Genomic DNA, 27,048 nt, shown 5'->3' with positions numbered 1-27,048 from the left:
TGGACAAGGGGAGAGAGGGAGACAGAGAGGGAAAGAGGGTGCTATAAGGATGTGGACTGAAACACAGAGAAGCAGGTCTGTGGTAGGAGAAACAACGAGGCTGGAGTTCTGGAAGGAGCAGGGTGCCGGCCCCCGACTGGACTGCCAGAGGCCCCATGAGCTGCTACTCCACCCACCGAGACCCTCCTCGCTGTGCCTGAGCTTGTGCCCTCTGGGTTCCTGCCACAGACAAAACAGCCCCAGTTAATTCTCTGGATCCAGGTCTGGGATCTGTTCCTCGTCACTGATCCATCTCCTCGTTCCTGGGCCAGGGCCAGGTATGCTTTCACCACTTACTTTACAATTTAATATATGGTAGGACAAGCCCCGTGATTATTGTTCTTACAATTTTCTGCTGGCTATTCTCACATATTTTATGCTTCCTGATAAATTTAGAATCTTGGTGTCCAATTGCAAAAAAAAAATTGCATAAGAATTTGGATTCATATAACCTTGAATCTCTTAGATTCATCTAGAGAAAATGGACATCCCTGGAACACTGGGACTCGGTCACCAGGAATAAGTTGGCTACATTCCAGGCTCTTCATGGCCTTTATGAGTTTCACAGCTGTTTTCACTCACACCTTGCACCTCTCCTAAGTTCATTTCTAGGCGTTTTGTGTATCAGCTGCTTCTGCGTGTCCTCGACCTGCTTTCTGGAGTTTGGGCACCAGGTCTCCTGGTAGACGTCCCTGGTGCCCCACATCCCATCCCCTTTGGGCCACCACGGGTGGGCCACCTCCTCCTGTGGGCAGCCAGCGGCCACCACCATGCCCTCAGCGCCTTCTCTTCCCAGGTCTCCTCCAGCCGCGCCCCCCCCAACCCCCCCTCACCCCACCGCTCCCCATCCCCACCTAGGGGCCGGGAAAGAGCTGGCCCAGGGCAGCTGCAGAGTCCCCACCCAGGGGGAAGGGGCTGGGGGAGAACTGCTCCCCTGCTTTTGCATCCACTGCTCTGTGCCAGTGCAGAGGCCAGGGAGCCCTCTCCTCCCCCCCACCCCTGCCTCACTTCCCTTGCTCCCCCACTGCTTTCTGGCACCCTCCGCCAGGAAAACCCCGGCCTGGCCCTCGAGCCTGTCTCCCACAATCTGCTTTGGGGACCTGCAAGCCAAGATAGGCCCCCATGGGGTCCTGACTCATCGTGACACAGTTGACTTTAGGGGAGAATCGCTGGAGTCAGTAGGTTGGTTTGCGGCTGCCAGGAGCCCCGGCTAGATCCACCTCCCACCCCCACCTCCCACCTCCACGTCCCATGTCCACAAGTCCACCTTCCTCCTCCCACTACTCTCCCCCCACCTCCACTTCCCACCACCCTCTCCCACCTCCTACCTCCCTCCTCCCACCTCCCACCTCCCTCCTCCCACCTCCCACCACCCTCCTCCCACCTCCCACCTCCACTTCCACACAGCTGGGACCCCGCAGCGTGTGTAGTCCACAGCCCATGGGGGTCCCCCACGTTGTCCCTGCAGGGGGTGGGAGTGAGCACCCTGGGAGAGCCCTCTTGGCCGCAGGGGGCAGGGGCAAGGATGGCTAACCCAGTTGAGAGCCTCGCTGGGGGAGCTAGAACTCCAGGTGACAGCGGAGCACGCGTGTGTGCCTGTGCTGGAGCAGGTGCGTGCGGTGTGCACGCGCCTGTGCCGGGCTCCCGAGTTCTCCAGCCTCTGGCGCCTTGCCCCTCCCCGAGATGCTCTAACAAGCATGTAACCCCCCCACACACAAAACCGCATTCCTCCCCCCCACCCCCCCACCCCCACCCCCCCCCACCCCCCGCCTGCTTCCGGGCGGGATCCAACCCCAGCTCCTCCCTTTATTCCCTAACACAGTTAGCTTGAGGCAGTGGAGAAGCAAGAAACAGTGCTGGAGAGGGGCCAGGGGATCCAGCGGGGATTTTTTTTTTTTGACGGGAAAGTCTTTGAACATGGAAAAGATCCATGAAGGGGGAGAGGAGAGGTTGAACACACCAGAGAAAAGCAACAATCACTGCTGTGTTGTTGTGATTGCGCTGGCAGAGGACTGGGATGCACTATTTGCAACACACGTGGGCTTTTTTGTTGTTGTTTTTGGGGGGTTTGGGGGGGTTGGGGTTTTTTTTGAGGGGGGGAGCTACATAGATGGGATTATATCGTATATATTGTGTCTGTGTTGCAGACTGAAATTTTAAAAAGATTTTATTTATTTATTCATGAGAGACACAGGGAGAGAGGCAGAGACACAGGCAGAGGGAGAAGCAGGCTCCATGCTGGGAGCCTGATGCGGACTCAGTCCCAGGTCCAGCTCATTTCCTTTAAGACCTTAAAAGCATGATCCTCTCCTCTCCACTCCAACTATTATTACCCATTCGCACCATCCACTCAAGACCCCACACGAGAGGAGAGTGAAACCTGTGGGCCTGGGTAGGGCTGACGTCATGCCCACCCCCAGCTACACAGAGCAGGGCGGGCAGGGAGGGTGTGACCCCTTTGGCTACTTGTGCCCCAAGTTTGCACATAATGAAGGATTCCCTAAAACACAGATGACAAATATTTACTACAATATCATTTCTCTGTTGGATTGGGGGTTTTTTTGTTGTTGTTATTTTGTGGGAGTTCTTTATATTCTGGACATTAATCACTTGTTATAAATGTTGCAAATAGTGCATCTCAGTCCTCTGCTTGTTTCTAACTTTAGTGAGGTCAGCCTCTTTTTTCTTTTTCTTTTTTTTAAGATTTATTTGCTTATTAGTGGCTGAGCGTCTGCCCTGTGCTCAGGGCGTGATCCCAAGGTCCTGGAATCAAGTTCCACATCGGGCTCCCCGCAGAGAGCCTGCTTCTCCCTCTGCCTGTGTCTCTGCCACTGTGTGTGTGTGTGTCTCTCATGAATAAATAGATAAAATCTTTTAAAAAATAAAAAATAAACATTTTTGCACCTCTCTTTAAAAAAAGATTTATTTACTTATTAGAGAGACAGAGAGAGAGCAGGAGTGGAGGGCAAGGGCAGAGGGAGAGAATCTTAAGGAGACTCCTCGCTGAGCTCAGCGGCCAAAGGGGGCTGGATCTCACCACCTTGAGATCATGACCTGAGCGGAAACCAAGAGTTCGTGGCTCAACTGACTGAGCCACTCAAGCACCCCGTCCCTCTTTTTTTTTTTTTTTTTTAGATTTTATTTATTTTTAAGATATCTCTACATCCAATGTGAGGCTCGAACTCCCAACCCCGAGATCAAGAGTCCCATGTTCCACCCACTGAGCCAGCCAGGCACCCCCAAATTGGTCCCTCTCCTATGTAGAAGCAAAATCTGATTTCCCCAGACTGCACTTGTAACAAATCTATTATGTCCTATTTTTCAGTTGAGCCCTATCTTTAGGCCCTGCTGTTTTTGATTCCGCTCTAGTGAACAAAGTATGTCCAAAAGTTGAGAGACTCATATGATGAACACCCACGAACCTCTCTCAGTCAGATTGGGTTCAAGGTCCTCTGAGAAGAACACTTCACAGGTGACTCTGCGTGGCCCCCACTGCATCACAATGGGAGATGCCTAATGTCTGCAAATCAAATATATATATGTTCCACATTTTCCAATATTGGAAATTTTTCCAATATTTTTTATTCTCATTACTCACTCTGGATCCACCACCAGACGTAGCCCAGAAGGTCAGGGTCCTGGCCCTCGTGGGCTGCATCTCATCTCTCCCCATGAAGGATCCTAGCCACACGGAGCCTGTGGGGCACCTGTACACTTCTCCTTCTGGACCAGATGTGAGGCTGGAGTGTCCCATCCTCTGCTGAGCCAGGCTCTCAGCTCTTGCCGCCTCGTGTAGATGTTTCCCTTCACCCTGGTGGCACCTGCTCTTCTCCAACCAGCGAACACTGGAATGGGTTTTGACCTGCGCTGGAAAATGCACAGATCCTTGAAAATCATCTAGTACTGTGGCAGGTGTAGGCTGTTGCTTTTGATCTATGTGATTGTGTTCTAGAATATATCCTTTTTGCTTTTTCTCCTTCAGGGACTATTTCAGGGCTCCCCGCATTGCTGTGTGTACACGTAGTTGCTGTTGGTTTGCTTTTTCCGTGAAATATGCTTCCATTATGTTTTTCCAGCTTTATTGAGGTATGATCAACAGATAAAAATTATCTATATTTCAGGGGTACAGTGTGTTTTTGGTGTGCGGTGTGATGATTTTATCACATATGCATCGGGAAATGATTCCCACCAGCGAGCTAAGTAACATATTCATCACCTCACATAGTTACCATTTGTGTGGTAAGAACACTTGAGATCTCTACTGTCTTAGCAAATTTCGAGCACTGCAGCACAGCATTATTAAGTACAATCACCATGCTGTACAGTAGAGACTCAGACCCCATCTTATAGTAAAACTTTGTATCCTTTGGGTGAGCCTGGGCGGCTCAGCGGGTTAAGCATCTGCTCACGCCCTGATCACAGGGTCTAGGGATCCATTCCCTGCACCACAGGGAGGCTGCTTCTCCCTCTCCCTCTGCCCTTCCTCCTGGTTGCACTCTCTCTCTCTCTCTCTCTCTCTCTCTCTCTCTCAAATAATTACAATCTTTAAAAATAAATAAATAAACCTTTGTGCCCTTTGCCTGGCATCTCCCCATTCCCCACCCCACCCCCAGCCCCTGGTAACCACCCTTCCACTCTCTGGTTCTCTTAGTTTGACTTTTTTTTTCAAAACACAACAGTATTGGGATGCTGGGAGGCTCAGGGGTTGAGTGGCTGCCTTTGGCTCAGGGTGTGACCCCCAGGTCCTGGGATCAAGTCCTCCATTGGGCTCCCCGCGGGGAGCCTGCTTTCCCTCTGCCTGTGTCTCTGCCTCTCTCTGTGTGTCTCTCATGAATAAATAAACAAAATCTTTAAACACACACAACAGTATTTGTCCTTCTGTCTGGCTGATTCCACGGAACATAATGCCCTCCCGGCGCATCACGCTCTCGCAAATGGCAGGAGCGCCTTCTTTTTTGCGGCTCAATCCTATTCCGCGGGATTGTGTCCTCCGCATTCTCTTTCCCGGCTCCTTGGCCTACAGACCCTTCCGTTGTTTGCTGAGAACGCTGTTGCGGTGAACGTGGGGGGTGATTACTTCCTTCAGATACATACCTAGAAGCGGATTGGTAGGTCTGGGGTGCGTGTTGAGGACCCCCACACCTCCGCGCTGTGTGCCCACTGGCTGCCCCGCAGTCACTGTTTCCAAGTCCGGGGTGGGGTGGGGGCAATATCGCCGCAGGCGCACATCCCACATCGCGCTTTGGGCGAGCACCGAGGTCGTTTCCAGCTTCTGTTACCCATTGGCCCCGCCGTGCACGTCTTCACCGGGTCCAGCGGACCAGCCGACCAGCAAGAGGACCTTTGGGATGTTTACCCAGAAGCAGACTTGCAGGGATTGGGCCAGATACGCATTCCTAATTCCACTAAATACCTTGGAGAAGGGCTCTGGCGATGGGTGCTCCCGGGAGAAGGGAGGAGTGTGTGACCTCCTCTCCCCACACCCACACCTTGCCAGCCCTTGACTTCATCTCTGATTCTTGTCAACCAGATGGCTGCTTGACGGTTTTCGTCACATTACATCAGACTCTCTGCAGACTACCTCTCTCTACCCTTTGCTACTGCTAATGTAGGTTTCCTCCCCCCGCCCCCACTCCAGCCTCAGACTCCTGTGTCTTCTGTTTGTCCCTCCACCTATACCATATGCCCTGTTCCTCGTCGTTGTTCTTTGGCCTCCCTCACCGAGCTGTATGGCTGCATCATCCCTTTCCATTCCAATGGCAGCAGATGATCAGAGGAAGGAAGAGGAGGGAAGTGAGGATGTTAGCTCCTCCAGCTTCTCCCCCACCAACCAGCAGTGAGCTAGCTGCCTCCAGCCACCCGGAGTTATAACAGATGGACAGACACAGGTCCTGTTGGGGAGGGGGGCTCTTCTCTCTTCTCAGGTTCCTGGAGGTGCCAACAACTCCTCACTTCTGGGATCCCTGGGGCCCTGCCCTCTTTCTTGTGGCTTCCCTAACGCTGCTCATCCCTTCCTAAAATCATTCCTGTATTAAAATATCCTCTGGGGGCCCCTGGCTGGCCCAGTGGTGGAGCGTGCAACTATTGATCTTAGAGTTCTGGGTTCAAACCCCACATTGGGTGTAGAGATTAGCGATCACTTAAAAATAAAATCTTTTGGGGCACCTGGGTGGCTTAGTGGCTGAGCGACTGCTTTCAGCTCAGGGTGTGACCCCCCCCTCCCCCCACTCCGCCGGGTCCTGGGATCAAGTCCCACATCCGGCTCTGCGCAGGGAGCCTGCTTCTCCCTCTGCCTGTGTCTCTGCCTCTCTCTGTCTCTCAGGAATAAATAAATAAAATATTTTAATAATAAAAATAAAATATTTTACAAAAAAATCCTCCAATTACCCATTTCACATATGCCGTCTGTTTCTTGCTGGGTACCTGATACATGGTCACTGAGCTGAAATGTTTCATTTTCATGCAATCAATTTCACCAAAATTGTTTTGGCTTTTTGGTATTTGCTTTAGAGGTCTTATGGATGAAGTCCTTCTGTACCCCTCTATAACGAGATTATCCTTCCTTCTTTTTTTTTTTTCCTATTACTTCTGTACTGTACTTTTACATTTTCTATTTAGATCTTGAATCTATCCAGTGTCCAATTTTGTATGTGATGTTAGGTATGATGCAGGAAACAAAGGTAGAAGAGAAGTGATTAAATTTCCATGCTCCCTACAGCCCACTGACCAGTCCTTGAATCAGGCAGGGGCCTTCCTCCAGGGACTCAGCGGCCTCCATGCTCACCCGTCACTCAGGGCAAAAGGCAAACTTACCCCCACCCCCAGGACCCTGTGAGTCTGCTTTATTTTTTTATTTTTATTTTTTGTGAGTCTGCTTTAACACAGAACAATTCCTTTAGAACCTTCTTTCCTCTCAAACCCCCAAGATCATGCCCCAGGCATCTGACCCACGGATGTAAATCTGAAGGGTCTCATGCCTCAGGTTTTATTAGACGGTAATAAATGACCTTTCCGGACAATAGCTGGTCCCCTCAGGGTCCCGGGAAGCTTGCTTCCAAATTCCTCAGAGACTCAGGCTCTCCCTGACCCCCTCCCGACTTGAAAGTCTATAACGGGCCCTCTTTGTGACCTTGTGCAGCCCTTCCTGCCCACGGGTCCTGTCCCCAGTCTTTCATCAAACCATCTTTTTGGAGGCACCTGGGTGGCTCAGTGGTTGACCATCTGCCTTTGGCTCAGGGCATGATCCCAGGGTCCCAGGATCAAGTCCCACATCGGGCTCCCCACAGGGAGCCTGCTTCTCCCTCTGCCTGTGTCTCTGCCTCTCTCTGTGCCTCTCAGGAACAAATAAAATTTCTAAAAATTAAAATTAAAATGTCCCATTGTACTCAAATAAAATACATACCCTGTGGTTGATGATTATTTTAATAAACCCCTGCCTTCTCTTCTGAAGGATTTTATTATTTTTCCAGTTCTTTGAGCCAAAACTTAGCTCATTTCAATTTAGCCGTGTTTTTTTAGCAAACGGGATTAAGTCCATGTACTTTTCCTCCTGAGAACTGCTTTAGACAGTCCCACAACCTCAGTATGGAGTGCTCTCCTAGCTCATTTCTGAATTACCTGTCTCATTTTTATTTTCTGTTGTACCCAAAGTAATCCAGAAATATGGTGAGATGTTTATATGCTGATGGATCTTTTTGTCTCTACTTTTGTGTTCATTCAGTATTTGTTGATGCTCCCATAACTGCCTGCAAAGTCTTAATCTGTTTGTTCCTGTGTTCCTCCTGGGTTGTGGATTCTATTCATTTGGGGACTTCTTTTCCACCTTCTGGTTTTCTGGCTTTCTTCTCAGGTTTGGTGGTTCTCGGTGATGGGCTCATCCTCACATTCATTGTATTTGTTGCCTGCCTGTGAACACTGCCTCTGTCCACTGTAATGCATGTGACAGGCATCAATGAGTTTCATGCAAAGTTTTCTTTTTTAAAGATTTTATCTTTTTATTCACGAGAAACACAGAGACAGAGACACAGGGAGAGGGACAAGCAGGCTCCTTGCAGGGAGCCCCATGCAGGACTTGATCCCAGGACCCCAGGGTCACGCCCTGAGCAGAAGGCAGATGCTCAACTGCTGAGCCCCCCAGGTGCCCCCATGCTAAGCTTTAGAAGTCCTGGACACCTGGGGTGATTCTGGTCCTAGGGGGATTGCACAGGTGCACTGGTCCTCAGTCCCAGGACACCTTTACAGGGGAGACCCAGAACAGAAGCCCTAACTCCCACACCTGTAAGTACCAAAGCCCCCTCATTCCTCTCCAGGCCACACTGCCTGCCCCAGGCTTCCTTCCCACCCGCCCACTCCCGATTCCTAACGCCCAATAACCAGACAACAGTGGCACGTTCGAATATTTCTGGGTTTTTTACTCTAAAAAAACGTGGACCATCACCTGCAAACCGCGGCAAGTGATATTGGATTCCATCTCCCCACCCTTCCAAACGTGAGTCTGCGAATCACAGACGTCGTCCTGTCCCCTTCCCTTAAAATCCTGGATCAGCCATCCCAGAGGAGGTGGAGGAGGCCCCCCTCCCCGGGACAGGGGCGGGGGGATCACGGGGCAGGGGGAGGCACTGTGGAAATAAATTAGGGGAGAGGAGGCCCCTAGGTGGCGGGATCGCGCGCCGCCTCGCACACCCAGCGGTAGGGCCTCTGGCACACGTCGTCGTTCCAGCGGCCGTCGTCCGTGAAGTGCGCGCAGTCCTCGCCGCCCCCGAGCCCGTGCCCGTACCAGTCGTCTGGCTGCTCCGGCCTCCAGTTCCTGCGGATACCAGTGGATGTGCGCCTCCACCCCGGCCAAGCCTCCCCCGCCCCCTGGCGCCCCGGGTGGGGATGGGGTGGGGTGGGAGTGGGGACCCGCGGGGCTGGGACTTGCACCGCGGGGGGGGGGGGGGCGCACACTCACTTGAAGCCGGTCTCGTAGTCCGTCCCGTCCACCCACTTCCAGGGCCCACTCTGGTCCGTGAGGCCCATCCAGGTGTTCACAGGCCCCATGTGGTGCTGGATGAACTTCTGGGGAGAGGGGATGGGGTGGTGGGCACCCCCCGGAGCAGCCAGCACCCCAGCACCGCCAGTCCCCTCTTACCTGCCCCCACGAGCCCTGGGGCGCTCACCTGCTCCTCCCTGGAGTTGACGACCACCAGGTGCGCGCTCTCCAGCTGGCAGTACTTGTCCGCCTCGGGCCAGGACTTCCCGGAGCGGGAGAACCAGTAGCAGCTGCCCTCGTACTCCAGCCAGTTGACGGGGCAGCAGGTCAGTGTGGAGCCTGGGGGGTGGGGGGGGGAGCGGGGAGGCTGAGGCGCCGCCCGTGGGCAGGTGGGAGCCAGGGTGGGCGCCAGGGTGGGCGCCCGGGGCCTCGCCTCCTCACCATTGCCATGGAGCGCTGCGATCTGACAGCTCAGGCTTCGCAGGTCCGACACGAACTGCTTCACGTGCAGCAGCAGGTCCGAGTGATCTGGGGGCACCCAAGGCAGGGGATAGGGGACCAGCCACAGGCACAGCCAGGCCCTCGCTTTGGCCTGAGGGACCCCACCGCCCCTGCACACACGCCCACTGACCTTCACTCAGATCCTTCTGCTGCTTCTCCAGCTGAGACTCCAGGGATTTCATCTTTCTGCCCACATTTCCTCCTGGGGAGACACTTGCTCAGTGCCCCCACATCCCTAGCGCCCCACGCACCCCTCAGCCCCAGCCCCAAGCCCCCCTCACCCTGGCTACTCAGAGCCTTGACTTCGACCTCGGTGCTTGCCGTGAAGTTGCTGAAAGTCTCCCTCAGAGCCTGCAGCTCCCCCCGCAGTTTGGAGTCTGGACGGGAAAGAGTTGCAGAGAGCAAAACGAGGGGGCTGCAGGCGCCATCGCAGCAGCCAGCCCTCCCACCTTGCCACCCCAGGCCCCCCCAGGGCACTCACTCTGGGATCCGATGACGCAGACGACCACCAGCAGCAGGACACTGAGGCCCAGGGACAGCAGGAGGAGGCAGGGTCCCGAGCAGAGCCTCCGCAGGAGTGGCTGGGGGGCGGGTGGCACTGCAAGAAGCCCGGGTATGAGGATCCCTGGGACACACGGGCGGCTCTGGGGCCCCGGGGCGGGAGGGGGGGGAGTGGCGAGGGTGGGGGGGGAGCGGGCTAAGGCTCCCCCTCCTGGCCCAGGAGGAACCACAGGGATGAGGAAGGTTGGGGTGGGAGACCCTGAGGGGCAGGGCAGCTGGCGGTGGGCGCCCAGCGGGACCCGCCCCGGCCCACCCAGGCCCTGGGCCGTTGCTGACACCTAGCGGCCACGCTGTTCACCGGAGCTGCTGGACCTCCCCGGAGCTGAGGGCCGAGCCTGGGCGGGAGTCGGGGTGGCTGGGGTCACTCCCCCCACCAAAAGGCGGGAAAGAGGAAGAGGTTCCTTTCTCCCCCGCCCCACGAATTCCCCTCCTCTGGCTGGGTGCTGGGAGAGAAGACGGAGTAGCTGGAGACCGTCAAGGTGCTCCCACCTGGGGAGGCCTCCCCTGCAGCCCTTCCCCCCCCCACCAGCCCATCCCTCAGGACCCTCCTGCTCAGCCCCAACAGCACCCCCGCAGGTGGGAGAGAGAAGGGGGGCTTGTTTCTGTTGGATGAAGGCCTCCTCCTTCCTGGATACTTGGTGCCTCGGCCTCCTCACGGAAGTCTGACTCCTTGACCCCCTGCACTAACGCTCACACACACTCACATCAGGTGTTAGAGGAAAGGAGGGGGACCTCACCTCTCTGAGTCACTCCTGGGCCCCTGGACCCTCACCCTCCCCAAGCTCTGAGCAGTGGGTGACACGGCAGGGTCAGGAGGCACGTAGTGTCCCAGGACGCCTGCCCCAGAGAAAGGGACTCAGGCCCACAACCCACGTAGGGCACCTCCCCCAAGAGGGGCGGCTCAGACCATCCTCTTGTGCGCAGGGCAGACCCAGGGACCTGGTGGTCACAGAAGGAAGCAGGGGCTGAGGCAAGGGGGCAGTCCCATCACGCTCACCTTTCAGAAATGGAAGGAACCCTTACCTTGTCTGAGGTGATGGTCATTGTCCTCATTGTCCAGATGCTGAAGATCCTGATAGTCATTTGTCATGGTAGGGCTGGCTGGACCCGGGCCTAGGTCAAGGTTGGGGTTAGGGCTGGGGCTGAACAGAGCCAGGGTGGGAGGTCCAGTCGGTCTCTAAGTGACCACTGGCTACAGGAAGACTTCCTTTCTCCTGTTCCCTGTTCGCTCCCAGGCTTGACATCCAAACTTTGTCCTCTGAAGTACTCCTGCCTGGCCCCCAGCCCACCCCATCCCCTGCCTCTGCTTCCCCTTTTACTTGCTGATGGTCTTGAGGTCAGTTCCTGGATGCCTCAGTGCTGTGCAGATCGTAGCCTAAAAAGGAGGCTGAAGCCTGGAGACTTGGGGTGCTCCGATAGCCCTGGAGGATGGGAGGGGAGGGTGTAGGGCCCATATGAGGGCCCTGAGCGCTGCGCAGCTGCGTGTCTGTGTGTCCGTGTGTCTCAACACTCAGAACCTGGCATCCCCAGGGCCTGGGACTTTGGACAGTAAATAGAGGTGAAAAGGGATTTGGGACTCAGGGGATGTGTGTGGGGTGGGAGTGGGGGATGGGTCACCACTGCTTCCCCCCCACCAGGGGGACTCTCCAGGTTTGGCCCCTCCCCCTCGCCCCCCTGCTGGTCACCTCACTCATCACTGGTATGGGGAGCCAGGCCAGGACGGGCCTGGGGTGCACCCTGCTGTTTCCTCCTGCCCCTCCCTCCTTTCACTTCCTGCCATCAAATTTCCCAGAATTGTTGGTGTTTCCAAATATCCCTGCCCAGGATCAGGGGGCCCTGTGCTCTGCTCTTGCCCAACCCCGGCTCTGACCCTGGCATCTGAGCCTGGGCCCCTTCCTGTGGAGGCTCTGCAGCCAGGCTCTCCAGCTTGGGGCTCGCTGGCTTCACTCCCCCAGGGGGCAAAGTCCTCCAAGCAGCCTGGGGTGGTGGGGGGAGAGACAGGAAAGCAAGTCTTTCCCACCCAAGCCGGGACTGGTGCCAGCAGGCTCCCATCGGCTCCCGCTGTGTGTCTGGACTTGTCATCCATGAACTCCAGAGGCCGATGAGGAAACCGGCCCCCCAGGCAAGTCGTTCCCCAGGGTTATAACAGGCAAGGAAGCAGCAGAGAGAGGACTGGACTGTAATCCTCCTGGCCCCAGGACCAGAACGAAGAACCACACCCAGAACCAGGGATCCCATACCACCACCATGGCGGGGCCCTGGGGTCCCCAAGATGCTGACGCACAGACCCTCACAGTCCCACGGGGGATTCTGGCAGGAGTGTATGCATTCAAATCCTGCCAAGTTAGAAATCGGGCAATCCTAAAGATGTTCACTCGTCCCAAATGCCAAGTCATGCAAACCCTACGTTACAGTAATTTATTTCAATGACAGAACGAGACTTTATCATGAGAGTTCTATATGTCATGAGACCTTCTGGAACACAGTCCTTGCACGACACGTGAAAGGCCCGGGCGCACCCCCATCGTCTGTGTCCTGAAAAGCCCCCTGTTTTGTGTACGCACTGGGACTGTGGCCAGTCCTTTTGGGGACTTTTGGACTGTTGGTTTAGCATTCCCTTATATCATCACTCACAATCTGGTTTATTCGGGCAAATAAACCTGTGCTGCTTTGGGCCCAATAGTGGTTTACTCTTGCAGACACAGTGACTTGGGAGGCAGCACAAGAAGGCTTCTGGGGAACAGAAATGTGCACATCTTGATCCGGATGCCAGTTGCATGGACATGCTCCAAACTGCAGAAAACCACACGCTCAGGATTTCTGCATTCCTCCGTTTGCATGTTATATACTGAAATATGATGTTTCTGAAATCTGTTTTCTTATCCATAACTGCGTTCCCCAAACCCACTGATTAGGGAACAGGAAGTGGAGCTGTGCTGAAAAATGCTCTCCAAAGCCAGTAGCTTTAGAGTGAGAGCCCTCGGTGATAAAACAATGTGAAGAAAGCCAGACGAACCACATGATACACTGACCAATCGGGGCACTAACTTATAAGCAAGCCTCTTGCAAAATACCAAAGACAGTCCTAAGAAATGAAAAAGTAGCCAAAAAGGAAACTATGCCCCAATGATGGTGTGTTTATGCTGAGAACTCACCCACCTCTTACACTTATTCCTTTGATAATATGTATCTTAGGGCGCCTGGCCGGTAGAGTGTAAGACTTGATCTCAGCATCGTGGGTTCAAGCCCCTGTTGGGCATGGAGCCTACTTTCATATAGGTGCTGAGCTGGGTGCTGAGCTCCCTTGGGTTTGCCCACTCCCTCTCAGAGGGCTTTCAAACTCAAGCTTGGGATTGACCTCGCCTGGCCCTTCGTCAGAGGGGGCACTGCATGCCAGCCCGGAGTCACCGCCAAGGTCAGGTGAGAGAGTGAGGGAAAAGCGCTTAGCGCTGGGCCTGGGACACACTAGGTTCTCAACACCTGCTGGCTCTTCGGGTACTGTTCTCATCACCAGCAGCACAGCTGAGAGTGCAGTAAGCCTCCCCACCCTGGAGCCTGCGAATGTGGGGAAGGGGGAAGGCTGGGGTCAGGACAGCAGAGCACCTGTCTCCCCATCTCCCAGAGGGGGGTTAGGAACTCCCCTGGGGCAGAACTGGGGACCTGGTGTGTTGGCTAAGACAGCCCCTCCCTTCCCATGCAGAAGACCTGGGTGCTGAGCCCCCTCGGGTTCGCCCACCCCCTCTCAGAGGGCTTTCAAGCTTGAGCTTGGGACGGGCCTGCCTGGCTTGCGCCCTTGCCACCACCCCAGGGTCCAGACAGCCCATTGCACCCTCAGGCTGCAAAGTCAGACACCCAAGAAGACTCTCCAAGAAATGACGGGACAACAGGCAGAGGGGGGAACAGAAGGCTCAGTGCTGACTTTCCAGACAGGGTGACCTACAGCTCCTCAAATCCAGGAGAGGCTGAGCAGGGCCTGGGTGGAGATGAAGCAGGAGGGGTTAAGGGAGGGGTGCACGGGCTGGAGGCTCAGTGCTGGGAGCCCCCTGCAAAGGAAGAGGGTCTCCAGGGGCGGCAAGGAGGAGGTTTCCAGCAAGAACCCACAGAGCCCACTCAAGGGTGTCCAGACCCGAGGCTGCTCGGCAAGAACTTCCTCGTCCTGGCTCCTCGCTGCTGGCACAGCCAGGATTCTGGGACCCAGGACCCAGCCCACTCCTCTTTCCCACTTTTATTTACAGGTGTACGTTTAGAAAAAAAAATTCAAACGCCACGTTTCCAGGTTTTATTTAACTAAAGAACAGACCGGGCGGCAATGGCACTGGTGGTGACCACCTGCTGGCGGGCGCAGGGCTGTGCGCAGCGGCCTTGCGTGCGCCACGACCAGCGAGGTGAGCAGTTACTGTTCGCAGCCCCGACCTAGAGATGCGGTTGGCCCAATTTGCGCTCTGAGCCCCAGCCCAGCGCCCGGCCACCCCTCCCCTCTCCTCCCCGCCCGGCCTCACCTCCCTGCGCCGTCCGCCTGGCTCTCGAGCGCCCCCTGCCGCGCCTCCGCCCCCTGCGCAGGGCAGCCCCGCGGCGCCCACCTGCGGCGCCCACCTGCCAGCTGTGTCGGGCGCTCTCCCTCAAACCCACAAGTCTCTCGCTTCTCTGACCCTCTCCCGTCTCCGTCTCCGCCGCCCGCTCCACCCCAGTGACCTCCTTCCCTTCTGTCCTCCAGCATCACCGGCTTCTTCCCACGTTGCCCTTCCTCTGTCCATCTGCCCTTCCTCTGTCCATCCGGCACGCCGGACGCCCCAGGCTTTGGCGCCCTGCAGGCCTCAAGCCCAGCGCTGCTCCGAGAAGACGCCTCCCTAGCGACCCGTCTGACCCAGCTAAGGCGCTTTCCCTTTCCCTGCGCTGCGCTGCCATCATCCTTTCCCTGACCCGACCCGCGTCCCTTCACTTCCTGGGCTCTGCACTCCCCACTGCAAGGACCCCAGGGCCCCCTGGGGGGCCGGGATGTTGCACTCCCAGCATTTCAAACACTGCTTGGCACCAAGGAAGAGCCAAATGAGTATTTGTTGAAAGAAATGGCCGGGAGTGAAGAGGAGGCAGGGTTTGAACCCCAGTCGGCCTGGGAATCCAGTGCGCCTAACCACTCAAACATTCAGTCTCCGAACCCGGCCAGGGAAGAGCTCTTTATAGATTTGGAAGAACATACCACAAACTGCCAAAGCGCTTCCCTCTGAGGAGTGTGTGGAATGAGATGGGGAGGGAATTTTTTTTAAACCATATGTATTTCTATATTTATTTGAATTTTTATAAGGTACATGTATTACTTTCATAATCTAAAAAGTGATGCATGCAGAATGAGGTGACTCTGCCCCTTCTCAGTGAACTCTCCTTAACCCCTTCGATCCAGGCACGTTACCTGCACACACCTTCCTCAGCTCACAGATTCCTCCCTCTGGCCGATGGCAGAAAACACCAGCATAGCCTCAAACCATCTGCTCCTACGCAGAACCAAGCTAAAAGAAGGATTATGTGGGGGGGGGGGAAAAGCCATCCTTGGAAGCAGTGCTTCTGCACCCAGCAAGACATCAGAGTCACCTTGGAGGTTTCCCGAAATGTAGACCCCCCAGGATTCAGTTGGCTGGGTTCTTTTGTCTAGAGCCTGCACAGAAGTTTGTAGGGACAATCCAAAGAGGACCGCTGGTTTAAGTGACACGCGGCTAGAGATCTGTACCCGCTTAGGTTGGGCCAATCCCACCCTCCCCAGAACTGCTGCTCCGTGGGGGCAGTGGAGGGAATCTTTTGCATTCAACTCTCTGTTAACCTGGGGCAACAGAAACTGCCCTTCTGCACTGTTTGGGGCTTAACCATCTCAAGTCTGTACCCTCCACCTCAGCCTCCCCCCCCACACACCTTGGGGCCCCTAAATCAGAGGAAGAATGGGGTAGTGCCAGCAATGGCTCATTGATTGCTGCAGCTGAGGCCTTTCTGGCGGAAGGGAGCCTGTCAAGTGCACGAACAGTGGCAGAAGAAAAGCCAAGAACCAATATTCTACATAACAGCATCTGAGAAGCATCAGCAAGGCTTGGGGTCAGGAAAATCTGACTCCCTGAAAGAACCAGAGTTTTTTGATCTCCTTTCTAACAATGAACTACATGATGGGCTGCTTCCCTTTTTGCCCTGTCTACCAGGAGGCTCAGAGATCCTATTTCCCCTTCTAGCTACTGCAGATGTTTTTGCCTTTTTTTTTTTTTTAATATATCGAGGTTCCATTTTCCTACCCTGGTTAGTGGCAAAGCTGCTTTGAATCTCTCTATAGAGATGGGGTATAAAGGAATCCCACAAAAAAATATTTCCACAGCATTTCTTACCAGCAAATCTCTGTAAACATCACTGCCAGAGCCCAGCTCTGTCCGCAAGTCTATGAACCTGAACCGAGAGTTTCCTCTCTATTTTCCCTTAGGGAGTGTCATGCTGCCCAACAGGACCCAGGCGGCCCAGAGGAGTGATCAGGGCTGGGCTAAGTTTGTAGGGACATATGCCAGTCCAGCCTCTTTCCAGGTCTGTCAGTGACTTTGGACGACGGCGTGTCCAGCTCATCCCAGGCCCACACTTCACTACCAACTTGGAGTCCCTGGTTTCAGGGTCCTTCCAAGACCCCCTGTAAGCCATCCTCCCCTCTCTGGGCTGGTGTGAAGAAGGATCTGACTACAAGAGTCATCCCTACACTCCCACCCTGTCTCCCTCTATACCCAGGTCCCAAATAACCAGGCCACACACCAGGTTTCAAGTATCTGTCTCTTCCTTTCACTCTCTCAAAAGAAAAAAATAAATAAATTGCAGAAGGCGGCAGCATTTCCAGTCTTCCCCTGGCTCCCAGACGCACAACCCCCGACCCCTGCCCCCCACCCTCCCTCCCACGCTCCCACTCCCTAGACCCAACCCTCCCCTTTCCCCAAAAAGAAAAAAAAAAAAAAAAAAGGAAAAAAAGAAAAAAGAAAAGAAAAGAATCCCAGGAAAAAAAAGCCACAATTAGACCTTCCATTCATGCAAACCGGCAAAGAAAAAAGGTGGGGGGCACGTGGAAGGCAGGGGGCCCACAGCGGGGTCCCCCACTTATCCCCCCAAAAAAACCACCTTTGAGAAGAAAAAAATGGGAAAAAAATAAATGCTAAACCAAGGGACCTGGGGAGTTATGACAAGGGCAGGGGGGACCCAGGCCTGGCCTCAGGAGACAGAGGAGGCCTGTGCCCTGCGTCCCTGCAGCGGGGTGCTCCTTGAGGGGGCCCTGACTTCTGGAATGTGTGTGGGAGGAGGTGGGGGAGGGCAGGTGGCCCCCGATGGGCTCATGTGTGCATTGGGGGCGGGCAAGGGCTAGGGTCCTCAGGAGCACGGGCTTGGGACCAGGAGCCCGGCTCCCCCCCAGACCCCAGGTTCCTGGGGTGCGGGGATACATGCAGGGGAGTGTCCCCCCTCCAGGGCTGGATCCAGTGAGAAAGGAAATAAATAAGAAGGGACGGGAGGGAGGCTAGGGGGCGCGGAGGGCTTGGGCAATTCAGTCCAGACCAAGGGGGCCCGCGGGACGGAGGCGGGGCGAGTCCAGGCCACGGCAGGGGAGGAGTCAGAGTCTCTCTCGGGCCGGGACCCAGATGTAGGGGCCTGAGAGGTCCTCGATGACACGCTTCACCTTGTGATAGATCTCCTCAAAGCTGTCGCCCTCCACGATGGCTGGGGGTGGAGCAGGGAGTGAGGCCAGACCCCAGCCAACAGTGGGGCACCCACCCAGGGAAGCCTTCTTCCAATCTGTCCACCCCACGGGCCTCACCTGAGAAGCACTCTGTGAATTCCTGCTCCAGCTTGGTGGCTCTGTCGAAGGCTTTGCGAGCTTGCTCCTCTGTGATCCGCTTGTTAATCTCTCTGTGGACAGCGAGACAGATGCAGCCCTGAGCACAGGTCCCACCTGCCTTTTACCTCCTTCATCCAGGGATGTCAAGTGGCCACCAGCAGGTTCTTGTTTGGAGCACAGAGCAAAATACACGATTCCCAGGATCCTCTTGGGCCGCACTGACTCCTCCACACACACCCACTCCAGGACCCACCCCAGCCAGGTGTGGCCACTCTGGACCTCTCCAGAGCCTCATCCTTCTGGCCTTCAGCCCCAGTGATGGCACTGGGACTCTAACCCCTGACAGCCTAGCCTGGAAGGCCCTGGCTCACCCTGGCAGGTGTAGGCCCTGGCAGGTGTACCCCCTGGGGGCTGCTGGGATAGGCAGTCCTGCCCAGTCTCTCCCTGAGGCTGAAGAGCAAGGGAAAGGCCTGGCGGGCCTTGCACCCTCTGGGTTCCAGCTCTCGTGCAGATCCCCATCCAGGGCCAGGGGAGAAGTCACCAGAGGCCCTCTGAGGCCCGGGGCCACAGATGCAGGGGGTGGGGGCAGAGGGGAGGCCTCCCCCAGGGACCATACTCACAGCACATTCTCCAGGGAGCGGGGGCGGATGAAGATGGCGATAGGGTGCAGGTGGGCCGCCTGCAGCCGCCGCACGGCATTGGCCGAGACATCGAGGATGCAGTGCTTCCCCTGGGGATGGGCGGGGTGGGCGGAGGGGACCGGCAGGGGGGGGGCGGGCAGGACAGATAGAGGTGCCAGGCAGGACACGGGACATGGGACATGGGACGTGGAAAGGTGGGGGATGGGAGGTTGGCCAAAAGGGAGGTGACACGGATGTCAACAGACACGGGGGCAGAGAGTTAAGGTGGGAGGGGTTGTGGACAGAGGGAGTGAAAGACAGAGAGATAAAGGAAGGGATGGACAGAGCAGAGGAAGAACCCAGCACAGGAGGAGGGGTGAGGGGCAGGTAGGAAGGGGACCCAAAAGGTGGGGCAGCATGCAGGGTGGGGGTGTGGAGGGCAGCAGAAGAAAGGAAGTAGGATGGGGGGACAGACAGAGGACAGACAGATGGAAGAAACAAGGAGAGACAGGTGGGAGGGAGGAGAGGCAGATGGAGAAGGGAGCCACAGGGGGTGAGAAGGCAGGAGTTGGGGGCAGCGGGGGGGAAAGGAGGAGCAGGACGGGGGGCAGAGACCCCGGGAGAGGCAAGGGCCAGGGGCCACAAGGGAGCAGGGCAGAGGGAGGGTCCACATCGGAGAGGCCAAGGCCCCACGGGCAAGACCACAGGAAGAGATGAGAAGTGGGGCAAAGCACAGGGAAGGGGAGGAGAGGGCACAGATGGTGGCGTGAGTTTGGGGTCAGGAAACAAGCGAGGGAGAGAGGGAGGCAGGGGAGCAGGTCGGGGAGCAGCCAGGGAAGCAGGTGGGGGGAGCAGGCAGCCAGAGTTGCCCCAGAGGAGGAGGAAAAGGCGGAGGGAGTGGAGACCCAGTGGGGAGAGAGACAGAGAAAGAGAGTTAGAGAGAGCTGGGGAAGGCCATGGGGTGGGGAGAGGGAGGGGAAGGGGCCAGCTGCCCACAGGGCCTTACCTGCTCGGCCACCTCCCGCACGGACTGGACGCTCGTCCCATACAGGTGGCTATTGTACTGGCCCGCCTCGATGAACTTGTGCGCCTGGATGTCCTTCTCCATCTTCTCCCGGGAGGACACGAAGTGGTAGTCCCGGCCGTCTATCTCGTACTCCCGCTTGGGTCGAGTTGTATCTGCCAGGAAGTCCCCCACCCCCCCAAGATCTAACCACCAACCCTCATCTAGGGAGACCAGTACTGCAAGGGCTGGCGGTGCCCGTCAGGGCCCCCCTCCTCTGAAGACCCTTGTGTCCTCCTACACCCCAACGCCTGCGGGCCCACTGCCTGAGACCCCCCCCCATGGGCCCCACTGCCACCTCCCTGCCTCGCCCCAGGGGCCCCACCCACACTCACGGGGAACACAGGATCCGAACTTGTCGGGGAACTCGGAGAGAAGGTCATCGTTGGCTCGGTCCTTGGTGGGCCCAAGGATGATGATGGGGCGAGCATAGTGAACTGGGGACAGAAAGCCAGCTCAGGTGGACGGCTGGGCAGAGTGCGGCAGGGGTGCAGCAGGGACAGGGCCGGGGCGCAGCAGGGGCCAGGACTCACCTTCCATCTGAGTCACTGTCTCATAGCTCAGAACGGAGTCTTCTCGACCTAGTGGGAGGCAGGGCGTCTGCGAGGGGCTCGGAGATGGGACTCAGGACCCCCTGCCGCCTTCCTGACGCTATCAAGAGAGACTCAGGGCTCCCTCACCCCGGGGTACCGAGTGGACCCTACCTACCCTGTGATCCAGAGCTGGAGCCCCAATCCTACGGAGAAAGAGCAGACCACGTGGTTGGTGGAGTCCCACCCGCCCCGCCCCTCCCCTCCCCACCAAGCTCACTCCCGGCACCTACCTTGGCCTTTAACCTTGACCACTCCCGTCGTTCAACCCTGTGGGGAACATGGAGGGATAGGCGGGTAGGGAGATGCCGGGCACCCTCCCTCCCAGGAGGTCCTGGGGCTGCCCACCCGGGGACCTCTGGGCCTTGAGTGCCTGTGGCAGGAAGGCTGTGGGCCTGGGAGCCTCACCGCCGTTTGCTGGGGATGAAGCCGATGTCATCCGTCTCACTGTCAGAGTGGACCCGCCGCGCCTGCCACCACTCTTCATCGCTGGCATCGATGACGTGCAGCACGTCCCCAAAGCGGAAGCTCAGGGCCTGGCTCAGGAAGCCGCAGTCCTTGGTCTTGTCGTAATCAAACAGGGCCCTGGGGGGCAGGCAGCCATCCATCAGAGGTGGGTCGAGGCCACCCCTGCGCCCCGCACCCCTAGACCCGCCTGGGGTTCCAGACCAGGGGGCTACAGCCAAGCACAGCGGCTGACAGCCTGCCCACAGGGGCCGCGGACTCCAAGGAACTCAAAACCTGGGAGGACCGAAAGCTCTACTATTGAGGCACACTCAATACAATCTGCCACTCAGTCCACACTGTGTCAGGGACCAGAGCCACTACGGACTCAGTGCAATTCCTAGAGAACAATCTGGAACACCACCCTCCCATGGAAGCAGTGTGCAGCACGCATGCACAGGACAACCAGAGGTAACCCGGAATCGGCACAAGGTCCTAAGAAAGAAAAGGACCACTGTGCTATCCCTGATCAGCCCCACCAGTATCGAATTCCTATCAGCCTACCACGACCCCTGGGGTCAGGCCAGGGGAAGGAAGGACCACTGAGGCAGCCAAGACGCGGAGCACAGCAACAAGGTGAAAGGGGAGGCGCTCTGGGACGGCCTGGAGACACCCGGAAGCCAGAACAGACCAACCGAGGACAGGGCGGCGGCGTGGGGGGGGGGGTGGGGGGGCGCACCGGAGCTCAGCAGGCAGGGCAGGGCCAAGCCAGGCCCCCTGGAGGCAGGAGTCTGGGCGGATGGGCGCCAGTTAACGGCACCAGTTAGTGAGGGAGAAAGCTGGAGCAGCAAGACAGAGCTCCAGAACATGGGAGAAAGCAGTGAGCCCCCACTCAGGACACATAGAGCTAAGATGCCTGTGGGACATCCCGGGGGAACGTGCCCAGAAAGCAGATGGCCAGCAGTGCGGGTCTGGGCCTTGGGGAAGAGGTGAGGCGACAGTTCTGAGGACAGCAGCAGAGCCCCGGCAGGGGAGGCTGGGGAGGCAGAAGCCATGGCGCCCACGACACCAGGCACCCCGCTCCCCTGGGCCACCCCCAGGGAGGTGCTCACGCAGGCCACAGTCCACCCAGCCTAGAGGCCCTTGCCCTGCCGGCCAGTGACCTGCATGTCACCAGATTGTGGAGGTCTCAGGGGGAAACGTAGGGGTGACCAAGGGCCAGACGGCAGCAGGGGAACTCAGCCCAGAGGCCCCCTTCCGGCTGATACAGAGTATCTAAGGTCCCTAACCTATGCGGCCGAGCCCATGGCCAGCAGCAGAGCATCAGGCCCAGCTGGTAGTGGGAGGTAGGCAGGGGTGAGGAGAAGATCTGGGGGGCAGCGGCAGGGGGCAGAGAACAAAGTCAAGCCTGGCCCGGAAGCACCCCAACCTGATGTAGAAACCCCTTTTGGGATTGCTCCGCAGGGAGGCGGTTCCTGAGCCGAGGCTACTGTTCATGAGCTGCTCCCGGAGGTCATGGATCTTGGCCTCGAATCGGCTGTACTCTAGAAGGGACCAGAAGGTTCCTGAGCTGCGGCCCTGGCCTTCCTGCCACCCTTACTGGGCCTGGCAGAAGCCACAAGCCAAGGGGCTGGCACCCCGAAGACCAGCTTAGCCGCAGGCTGGGGCGCTTCAGGCCTGGTACCTTCTGGTTTATACTGGGCAATGATGGTGACTGTCTGACCCGCGTTCTTCAAGGCGATGGCAGCCTGCTCGTGGCTGGCACTGCGGAGGTCCACGCCATTCACCTAGAGACAAGGGAGAGGCCAGGTTGTCAGAGCTGGGCCCCAGAGCTCTGCGCTCTGCCCCAGGGGGCGGGGGGGGGGGGTGCCCAGTGGTGAGGGGGCAGGGGCAGGCCTTCCCTCACCGAGAGGATCTGGTCGCCCTTCCGCAGCTCCCCGCTGAGGTCTGCAGGGCCACCGGCCAGGATAAAGGAGATGAAGATGCCCTCACCGTCCTCGCCACCCACAATGTTGAAACCCAGGCCCGTAGAGCCCCGGTGGATCACGATCCGCCTCGGTTCCCGGGGAATGTCTTCCTCCCCCAGCAGGTCCTTGGCCACCGGGGAGTAACGCCGAGGGGAAGTGGGGGTCATGGCTGTGGGGTAGTCAGTCCCCAGGTAACTGCTGTGACTGATCTCGTTGTCCAGGTGCTGGGAATAAGCTGGAGAGAGGAAGACGTGGGAGAAGGGGTAAGATCGAACTTCGAGAAGGAAAGCACCCACCACCCCACCTTCTCCCTAGGGAACCAGGAGGGAATCAGGAGAGTGGGCTCAGACAGGAGAGTGGGGTGGGTGAAGGGGGCATCACATCCCAGCAATGGTGGGGGGCAGGATTCACAGGCCATATCAGGGGCTGGTTCTCCCAGGGGGTCACCGATTTGAAGGTCACATATCCTCGGTGTGCCTGGGGTGCTCAAGTCAAGGGGAATATGAATATCAGGCTTCAGGACTTTGGGAGTTTTCTTTTGGGTGCTGTTTCTCAAATCTCTTAATCTATAAAATTCCTCCCTCCCTCTTTCTCTCTGTCTCTCTCTCTCTCTTCCTTCTGTTGGCCATCCGTTGGTTGGGAAAACTAGGTCATCTGTCTAACAGAATTTCCCATTTTCTATTAGGCTGATTCTAATGGGGAAATGACTGCTTGCATCTTCGATGGTGTTAACATGTGCCTCTGCTCTGTTTTTCCAGTAAACTGGTAATTCGTTCTGGAGACTTTGTCAGACTCAAGCTCAATTTTTCAGAGGCACAAATACTTCATCGACAACCCAGTAGAAATGGACAGCTGTGCAACAGGAGACAAGACTATCTGGTGATCTTAGGTGAAACTACCTGGCAGGTTCAGAGGTGGCCAGCCGATCCCCCCACCCCAGCCTTTCACCCAAGAGCTTTAGCGGCCACTGAGGACCACTACCTGGTTCAGATAGTTCATTGGGGATTGCAAAATAGGGTATTCTACTTTTGTTTTGGAGGTAGAAGCACTTATCGGTAGGAATTATTCTATAAAAAAAGAACCTTCCCTTGGGGCAATTGGCTGGCTCAATTGGTAGAGCATACAACTCTTGATCTAGGGGTTGAGTACAAGCCTCATGTTGGGTGTAGAGTCTACAATAAATAAATAAATAAATAAATAAATAAATAAATAAATAAATAAATAAATAAAAGTGTTTTTAGGGACTCCTGGATGGCTCGGTGGTTGAACGTCTGCCTTCGGTTCAGGTCATGATCCCAGGGTCCTGGGATAGAGTCCCACATCAGGTTCCCCTCAAGGAGCCTGCTTCTCCTTCTGCCTGTGACTCTGCCTCTCTCTGTGGGTCTCTCATGAATAAATAAGTAAAATCTTCTTTAAAAAAAATTTTTTTTTTTAAAGAACTTTGCAGGATGCCTGGGTGGCTCAGTGGTTAAGCGTCTGCCTTCAGCTCAGGGCATGATCCCGGAGTCCCAAGATCGAGTCCCGTATCGGGCTCCTTGCATGGAGCCTGCTTCTCCTGTCTCTGCCTCTCTCTGTGTCTCTCCTGAATAAGTAAATAAGATCTTAAAAAAAAAAAAAAAAAAAAAAAAAAAAAAAAAAAAAAAAAAAACTTCGCTACATCAATAATTTGGTAATTCTGAGGTGTCATTTGTATAGGAAAGGGAACATAAATACCTCACTCTTTCTCTGTGTTTGCCAGGTATCAGAATGAATGGGTCTCCTAGCATCCTCCAAGCACACCCAATTATTCTTACACATCATTATGATCTCACAGACTTTCACATATTGAATGTTTTGATGGAAGAGCCAGTAGGAGCCCATCCTGTGTTATTAACACAACCTAGCAATCTTGAGTATCTCCATCACTTTCTGACATAAAAAAAAAAGTTACAAGCTCATCTCATACATTTCTGGCCCAAGATTGAGAATTGGCCCCTTCTCCAAGGAGCCAAGGATCCTCTTGGTAGGACAACTACTTTTCATGTATGGAAAATGTCTGCATTCCTCGTTTACTAAGTTTTCACGTGAAAACAGATGTTGCATTTCCTCAATGTCTCTTCCCACGTCTAGTTGAAGGAGCTTACAATTTTAGTCTCTCAAACAAATCATATTAAAAAGTTTCCCAATACACGGGCACCTGGGTGGCTCAGTGCATCTGCCTTTGACTCAAGTCATGACCCCAGGGTCCCAGGATCAAGTCCCACATCGGGCTCCCCAAAGGGAGCCTGCTTCTCCCTCTGCCTCTATCTCTGCCTCTCTCTGTGTGTCTCTCATGAATAAATAAAATCTTAAAAAAAAAATAAAGTTTCCCCAAACAGAACCATCTTTAGTTTTCTGAAAACAAATGATATTTTGTAACGTTATCCCCTTAAACCGCTGCTATGTTTATCAGTACGTCACTATAAACTTTCACGTCTCTATTCAGAAGCAAAATGAGGCCTATACTCTCCTTCTTTTACATCAGCTTTGCGACCATTTGAAGTGCCCTCATAAAATAAAACGTGAATTTTTTTTAATCTTTTGCTCAGAAGGAGCGTAAGAATAATCTCTTCCCCCCCCCAAAAAAAATTAAAAAATTAAAAAAGAATAATCTCTTCCCTAAAGATTTGAAAAAATGAGCCACAAAACCATCTGGGCCTTGCGCCTTCTGGGGAAGAGACTATTGACAATCTTTTCTGGGTTTTCTGTGGTGACTGATTTTTCCATCGAGTCTCCAACCACAGAACATGAGAAGTGGTTTCTATTTCGTGGGAAGTATCCGAAGAGGAACAGGGCCCTGGGATGTCACAGGAGTAACTGGGACGGGGTGATGGGGAGCTTTGAGGTTTGGAGGGCTCTCACAGGTTGTGATGTCTGGGGGAGCATAGCTGTCACTCAGGTAGGCATTGCTGGGCTTGGCCACCTTTAGGTAGACAACGTCATATGTGTTTTTCAGGGCTGCCACGGCATCCTCATGCATGACGTCCTCCAGCCCCACACTGTTGACCTAGGGCCAAGGAAGGAGAGCTCAGATGGGGCTGGAAACAGCCCCATGACAGACATGCTGTGGGGACGGTGATGAGGAAGGCTGGGCCTGCCGGGGGCCAGGAGGCGAGACTCAAGCATGAGCTGGGGGAATGATGGAAGTCCTCACCGCTAGGATCTTGTCCCCAATCTGCAGCCTCCCGTCCTTGTGGGCGGCACCCCCTTCGATGATCTTCGTCACATAGATGCTGTTATCTCCAGGGATGTGCTGGTTCCCTACACCCCCCGCGATGCTGAAGCCAAGACCTGGACAGAGGCAGGACAGAGGTGGGCGCCCGGGTGCCAGGGGAGCAGGCCTTGGGGCGGGGCAGGGGGGAGGGGACCGGTTGGGCTGGGGGAGTTGGGAGATGTGACAGATTACTACCTTTAGGGCCCTTGATAAGCTTAATTTCCATGAGCTTCTCAGCTGGGGGCTTCCGGCGCATGACATAGAGGCGGACAATGGAGCCCGCCTCCTTGAGGGCCTCCACTGCAGCGGAGTGGGTCACCTCCCGCACGTCCACTTCATTCACGAACAAGATGCTATCGTTAACCCTGGGGGCAGCAAGGTGGGCCTGAGCCAGGAGCTTCTGCCACCAGGGCCCTCCCTTCAGAGGGGACCAGCATTCTGACCCCCATCCCCTCTCCCCACCTGAGGCGGCCATCCTGGGCCGCAGCCCCTCCAGGAATGATCTTGGTGATGAAGATGGATGGGTCGTCGCCAATGTGTGGGTTGTCGGTGCCACCTGCGATGCTGAAGCCCAGCCCGGAGTTGCCCTGGGCAGAAGGAGGGGAGGAGAGTCAGGCCTCCCCCCAGCTGCCCGCTGCCTGCCTGCTCCGGGCAAGGTGACTGGGGGGGAAGGGGGGAGCAGGGAGCCATGAGCAGGGACAAAGCTGAGAGATTGGCCCTGACAACAGCCCCCAGAGGGAGGCAGGGGGCTTGGCATGGGGAGCCTGCTCACCCTTTCCAATGTGATCTCTTCGTATTCCATTTCCCCCTCCGTCCCGTTCACCTGCAACTCCAACATGGATCAGAAACACAAAACCAGTGAGATGGGCACCCCTACCGCAGAACCAAGGACCAGCCCCCACCCCACCCCCTCCCTCCGTCCTCGTGCAAGGGCCCTAAAATCTAAACAACTCACATAGCCTGGGGCTTCTAGAGTGTCTGTGTTGACAATCACAGGAGGAGAATTGGCCTGTGAGGGGAAAGGAGATGCAGGGCTGCCTGAGTCTTGGCTCAAAAGGAAGCCTGTCATCGGGGGTCCCCACAGTCCGGCTACCCTTTCAGCCTCCTAACCAAGCCTCCTCGTGAACCACTCAAGGAGCCAGCTCAACCCCTATCACAAACACACACGCACATGTGCCAGGCCCTAACTCTGCCCGGCCCAGGCCCCCTGAATGTGGAAGGAGGTG

General features: G+C 55.9%; 2 protein-coding genes and 1 long non-coding RNA gene across 11 annotated transcripts in view; 1 reads left to right on the top strand and 2 right to left on the bottom strand.

The window, feature by feature from the left end:
- Positions 1 to 8,007: 8,007 nt before the first annotated feature.
- Positions 8,008 to 11,622, bottom strand: ASGR1 (asialoglycoprotein receptor 1). The gene is made up of 9 exons (XM_072821421.1): positions 11,392 to 11,622; positions 11,096 to 11,185; positions 9,993 to 10,109; positions 9,793 to 9,888; positions 9,642 to 9,713; positions 9,452 to 9,538; positions 9,198 to 9,349; positions 8,990 to 9,096; positions 8,008 to 8,845 (listed from the first exon to the last, which is right to left on the bottom strand). The coding sequence occupies exons 2-9, from the start codon at positions 11,160 to 11,162 to the stop codon at positions 8,689 to 8,691; spliced, it is 855 nt and encodes a 284-aa protein (XP_072677522.1). The 5' UTR covers positions 11,163 to 11,185; positions 11,392 to 11,622; the 3' UTR covers positions 8,008 to 8,688.
- On the top strand, positions 10,187 to 16,907 carry LOC140630730 (uncharacterized). 2 transcript variants are annotated; one of them, XR_012028442.1, is made up of 3 exons: positions 10,187 to 13,492; positions 14,308 to 14,457; positions 14,787 to 16,907. It is a non-coding gene; the product is annotated as an uncharacterized lncRNA (long non-coding RNA). The 2 variants fall into 2 exon arrangements; XR_012028441.1 differs by having other exon boundaries at positions 10,187 to 14,457.
- Positions 16,413 to 27,048, bottom strand: part of DLG4 (discs large MAGUK scaffold protein 4) — a 22,759-nt gene continuing 12,123 nt past the window's right edge. For 3 of the 8 annotated variants that reach the window (XM_072821375.1, XM_072821377.1, XM_072821379.1), the window contains 18 exons: positions 26,778 to 26,831; positions 26,595 to 26,654; positions 26,285 to 26,409; positions 26,018 to 26,187; positions 25,763 to 25,899; positions 25,471 to 25,615; positions 22,530 to 22,825; positions 22,308 to 22,410; positions 22,053 to 22,167; positions 20,588 to 20,764; positions 20,413 to 20,449; positions 20,298 to 20,325; positions 20,123 to 20,170; positions 19,925 to 20,026; positions 19,533 to 19,705; positions 18,527 to 18,636; positions 17,886 to 17,977; positions 16,413 to 17,788 (listed from right to left, as the gene is read on the bottom strand). In XM_072821375.1, coding sequence (XP_072677476.1) covers positions 17,682 to 17,788; positions 17,886 to 17,977; positions 18,527 to 18,636; positions 19,533 to 19,705; positions 19,925 to 20,026; positions 20,123 to 20,170; positions 20,298 to 20,325; positions 20,413 to 20,449; positions 20,588 to 20,764; positions 22,053 to 22,167; positions 22,308 to 22,410; positions 22,530 to 22,825; positions 25,471 to 25,615; positions 25,763 to 25,899; positions 26,018 to 26,187; positions 26,285 to 26,409; positions 26,595 to 26,624 — 1,995 coding nt within the window. In that variant the 5' untranslated portion in view covers positions 26,625 to 26,654; positions 26,778 to 26,831 and the 3' untranslated portion in view covers positions 16,413 to 17,681. Of the gene's footprint in view, positions 17,789 to 17,885; positions 17,978 to 18,526; positions 18,637 to 19,532; positions 19,706 to 19,924; positions 20,027 to 20,122; positions 20,171 to 20,297; positions 20,326 to 20,412; positions 20,450 to 20,587; positions 20,765 to 22,052; positions 22,168 to 22,307; positions 22,411 to 22,529; positions 22,826 to 24,303; positions 24,323 to 25,470; positions 25,616 to 25,762; positions 25,900 to 26,017; positions 26,188 to 26,284; positions 26,410 to 26,594; positions 26,655 to 26,777; positions 26,832 to 27,048 lie in introns of those variants that run through there. The other 5 variants (XM_072821376.1, XM_072821378.1, XM_072821380.1 and 2 more) reach the window with 3 other exon arrangements.

Source organism: Canis lupus, chromosome 3 (assembly GCF_048164855.1).
Source record: "Canis lupus baileyi chromosome 3, mCanLup2.hap1, whole genome shotgun sequence".
NCBI lineage: Eukaryota > Metazoa > Chordata > Mammalia > Carnivora > Canidae > Canis > Canis lupus.
Note: the sequence above shows the minus strand (reverse complement) of the source record. Positions and strands in the feature narration are given on the sequence as shown.